This window comes from Frankliniella occidentalis, unplaced genomic scaffold (assembly GCF_000697945.3).
Source record: "Frankliniella occidentalis isolate FOCC.00 unplaced genomic scaffold, Focc_3.1 Scaffold809, whole genome shotgun sequence".
NCBI classification, from domain to species: domain Eukaryota; kingdom Metazoa; phylum Arthropoda; class Insecta; order Thysanoptera; family Thripidae; genus Frankliniella; species Frankliniella occidentalis.
Window position 1 is genome coordinate 1 of NW_026267918.1, and position 4820 is coordinate 4820.

General features: G+C 63.6%; 1 protein-coding gene across 1 annotated transcript; it reads right to left on the reverse strand.

The window, feature by feature from the left end:
- Window positions 1-7: 7 nt before the first annotated feature.
- LOC113202074 (uncharacterized) lies at window positions 8-4344 on the reverse strand (the record flags this gene model as incomplete). Its single annotated transcript, XM_052275722.1, has 3 exons — window positions 2613-4344; window positions 1602-2481; window positions 8-1511 (listed from the first exon to the last, which is right to left on the reverse strand). A coding segment is annotated over exon 3 (618 nt), but the record flags the coding sequence as incomplete, so codon positions are not given.
- Between the last annotated feature and the right edge of the window lie 476 nt (window positions 4345-4820).

The following is a 4820-nucleotide window of genomic DNA, read 5'->3' on the forward strand; positions in this document are numbered from 1 at the left end:
GGGCAACAGGAGATGCGAATTTGGGGAGGGGGAGTGAAAAGTGGTGAAAGGGGGGTGTTCGATGGGAGTGCTGCGGACTTACCACTGCGGTTGAGATCTGCGGCGCGGGGTAAACGGCGAACTCGAGTTTAGACTTCTTGCCGTAGTCGACGGAGAGCCGCTCCATGAGCAGGGAGGTGAAGCCGGAGCCGGTGCCGCCGCCGAACGAGTGGAAGAGCAGGAAGCCCTGCAGGCCGGTGCACTGGTCGGCCAGCTTGCGGATGCGGTCCAGCACCAGGTCGACGATCTCCTTGCCGATGGTGTAGTGGCCGCGGGCGTAGTTGTTGGCGGCGTCCTCCTTGCCCGTGATGAGCTGCTCCGGGTGGAAGAGCTGGCGGTAGGTGCCGGTGCGCACCTCGTCCACCACGGTGGGCTCCAGGTCGACGAACACGGCCCGCGGCACGTGCTTGCCGGCGCCCGTCTCGCTGAAGAAGGTGTTGAACGAGTCGTCGCCGCCGCCCACCGTCTTGTCCGAGGGCATCTGCCCGTCGGGCTGGATGCCGTGCTCCAGGCAGTACAGCTCCCAGCACGCATTGCCCGTCTGCACGCCGGCCTGCCCCACGTGGACCGAGATGCACTCCCTCATCTTGTCTGTCGGCGGTTGCGGTGGTGGTGAGTGTTGAGGTGCTTGAGGTTCGCGACGGGGTGGTGGTGGTGCTGGTGCTGGTTAAAAAGCGTGGCTCCGCGCGCGCTCCCGGAGTGCAACGAGTCCGTGGGTGCGTGCGCGTCGTCCGGCGTCCTCCTCCTGACTGGCGCACTGGGCCGCTGCGGTGCTCGCCCCGGCGACCAGCAACAATGCACCCCCGGGGGTCGCGCCGGTCGTGCGGGGCGCCGCGGGCCGCGACCTCACAGGGCGGTGAGCAGGGTGTGTTCAATGAGGCGGCGTGACCTGTCGCGGCCGGTTTGAGGTGTGTGTTTGTGGTGTTTGTGTGTGGGGTGCGGGGCAAGGGAGGGAGGGGAGGGGGTAGTGTTCCGTTAAGGACCCCACTGGCAGTGCGTGACTCTGCGTAAGGGTGTGTCTGGAAGTCCGCGCCGCGGAAGCCGAGCGCTCAGCCGACGTGGGTGTCGAATGGGCTGCCTACCTCACGGGCGTCAGTTCTCGCGTTCGCTCGGCCCTCGCGCGGGTTTTTCGTTGCCGTAAGTCCCCTAAGTCTGCATGATATCTCACATCTGCAAGGCAGAATGGTTCCCTACTTACGCCTCTCGGACAAACGTATCCCTGGAGACGTTCCCGTCGGCGTCGACGGGCGGGTCCCTGTTGTAGTCCACCAGGCCCATAGTGCCCATTCCGTTGTGGTACTGGACGAAGGTGATGGCCCTCTTCCGGAACGGGTCCATGGCGTCGAACATGGCCTCGACGTGTCTCAGCTGGAAGATGCTGAGGCTGTCGTCGAGCTCCGCGGTCTTGGCCACCTCCCCGCGACTCTGCACCGCCCTGTCGAAGAGGTCGGCCAGGAACGCAACGCGATCGCCTAGAACACACATACATACGGAAATAAAAATAGAAAACGAATAAGATTCAAGACGGGATAACGACGCATAGTAGTTACGTGGGGACGTACTGGGCCTGCTGACGGCCAGGTGGGCGATGAGGAACTGGACGACATCCCGTGTCCTCTTGTCGTTCAGGTATTCGATGATGGCGGGGTCCGTTGCTCCCGTCGCGGCTCTATCCTGGTCGAATCTGTCCATGTTTCAGACAACTGCCTCCCACAGGTGCGCAAAGGATTATCCGGCGCAAGTCCCGAAGCTCCCGGTTGCCACAACAACACTGACTCGGGCCTCGGGCCCCTCTCTCGCGCGTGCCCAGGGTGGCGTCCATGACGCTGGCGCCGGCACCATGGACCACAACCAACGCCCGATCGCGCCAGGTCGCGACCTGGAGAGGGCGTCCTCGGAGGAGATCGCGCACGTGCAGCGGCCGGACGACGGCTTCCCGGGTGGCTGCCGCGGCCGGCCCACCCTGACGATGGCCGCGGTGGTGACGGCCGTTGGCTCGCTGCAGGAGAAGCGGCCGCGGGGGGCGCGCTTCGGCGAGATCCTGGTGGTGCTGGGGCCCGCCTACCCGTCGCTGACGGCGTCCTGCCTGCGTCGCGAGCTGGCCCCGCTGCTGAAGCGCGGCATCGGGTCTCGGCTCCTGCAGTGCGACTCGCGCCGGAACTACACCGTGCTGCACCGCCACAAGATCCACGTGGAGCCCGACATCACGCCGGGCGCGGGGCCGCTACCGACGGGTCCCGAGCTGCTCCGGCGGCCGCGTGGCCGTGCTGGTGATGGCGCCGGCGCCAGGGCCGGGACCAGAAGGAGGCGGCGCGCGGGGGCGGCCAGCCCCGCCCGGCCGCGCGCAGGTGGGCCAGGCGCCACGCGGAGACGCAGAAGTGGTCGTTAGGTGGACTGCGGCGTCCCCAGCTGGAGCCATCACACTGCGATCACACTAGCTGCCTGAAAACGACGCAATAAAATCGCTTAATCATCGTCCCGTGACATTTGCACGCACGATGCGGAATGTTTCGTTCATCATCACTGATTATTGGGCGCGTCCCGCTTCCAAACCACACCGCGCTGACACTTACTCGCGCAGCACCTCTCTCACACACCCTCCCGGACGTGGTGGTGACGGTGGTTGACGGCCGTGCTCTGCTGCTCCGCCGCGCTCACCGCAGTCGCAGCAGTCGCCCCGGACGGCAAATCCATAAACCATAGGCCCCTCGCCCGGCCCGTGGGCGCGCCCACTTGTCACCGCGCGACTCTCCGCCAGCGCTGCTCTGTGCTGCGCTGCTTCACTTTTTGTCTCCGCGAGGAGAGGCGGCGTCGTCGTGCACAAATCATGCGGCCGGACAGCGGACGACGGCGGACAGCACACAGCACAGTGCGAGGCGTGGGCTTTGCGGAGCTGTACCGCGCGCGGAGAGGCTCAGGACAACAGCCCCTCTCTCGCCGCGGCGGTATGTACCGCGGAGTTTCTTGTCCAAGTCGCTGCGCCGCCGACGAGGCACGGGCCCTATTTAGCCATGGCGGCGGCGGCGGTGCGGTGGTGGTGCAGTGCAGTGCCCGCGCAGAAGCGCGCCTTGGAATGAGAAGCGCTCCGCCCCGCGCGATATCAAATGCAAGGTGCGGCCGGCGGCGGCGTGCGCGCACGCGCCCCGCCTTCGTCGTCGTCGTCGCCCTCACCATCTACGAGGTCCCGATAAGGGAATGGCAACACGTCGCGCCTTCCCGCGTCACGACGACGACGACCTCACCCAACCCCTGCTCAACATTTTTCTTGAACAAAAACTCGTCCGGCGAAGATGCACCACGTTGTATTTCTCATGAGCCCTCGCGTCTCCTTTTCCATCCTCTGCTCGGACCTGATGGAACAAACTTAGATTCCAGAAATGATTATTTTTGCGAAACTTGACCGAGCGGCTACTACCTTACTCGCAGTGCTGGCCGTATGTTGCAGGACGTAATGTATGAGCTCTCCGTGCCTCTGCGGTGTGGTGGAGCCGGTTGAGGACCGTGGGAAAGGGTCCGTCAAGGGACCGTAGGGATCGAGTATGTGAGGACTGAGAAGGAGAAGAAGCGGAGAACGAGAGAGAGAGAGAACGCGCATGACACCCCATGTCGTTATGGGCTGACTGGCACCTCCGCGGCCACCGCAGGCCACCGCCCCACCGCCGCTGTCCACCTCGGTGGCTTTGTTGGCGGGCGCGGCGCGGCTCTTTACCGGATACACAGAGACCCCCAGCGGGACCGCAAGCGCACCAAACCTTCCGTGAAACTGCCCCTGTCATCACAAACTAAAAGAAGAGACGGAGAGAGAAAGAGAGAGAGAGAGAGAGGCTGTGGTGTCCCACGAGACGTGAAGGTAGGACGACGAATTCCACCGGAGAGATCCGCAGGGAGGGTGCGGAGGACGGGTACGGGAGGGCATGAAGGACGAGCGGACTCGAACAGGGCAAGGCTGAGAGTGACGCGTTTCGCTTTCGTGAGGCATGCCAGGATCGCGAGCATGCGGGCGCTCACACACTTATGCGCACACACACACACACACACACACTCGCCACATGCGTAATAGTTATTAGCCCAAGCCGAAGCGCGGAGTCCATGAGCGAGCCGCGATGACAGAACTGGCACGGAAAAGCCTACCCACGCTACGCCACTCCACGCCCAACCTTTACTAAGTTATAATAAGTGACATACACACATACGGAGGCATGCACACGGTGGTGTAAGGCCACATCGCCATCCGACCACCACACTCCAGACCTCGCCCCCCGCGGTGGCGGCGGCGGGCCTCAGCGTCGCGGAGCACTGGCAGCAGATCGAGCTTTAAGCGGGCCCCGCCCCTGCCGCGAGTCGAGTGAGTGTGTACAAGACTGTAATCTCATTACCGTGCTCCGTGACCCACTTTGCGAGTGTGAGCGCGAGAGAGGGCAGGCGAGAGCAGCACGCAGTGAGTGCGAGAGAGATAGATACTACTGATACTATTGCTTGGTAGGGCGGAAAACTTTTAGGCGCGGGCTTCGGTATACGGACGGAGTGGTCAAACCCCTCACATATCTATCTCCCACATATCTAAGTAAGTAACCCCCAACCCCCTCCCCCATGGGTGTATGCATGTGTGTGTGTGTGTGTGTGTGTGTGACAGAGATGCGGGCATAGCGGTTATGGTGGAGAGGCCGCCGCCGCGCCAACCCCTGTGAGCAAGCATAGGGCAATTAGGGGCGTTGAAATAATAAGTCCGCGTAACGAGACCGAACCGTCGCCCCTCTCGCGGCCCGAGCCGCCGCCGCGTA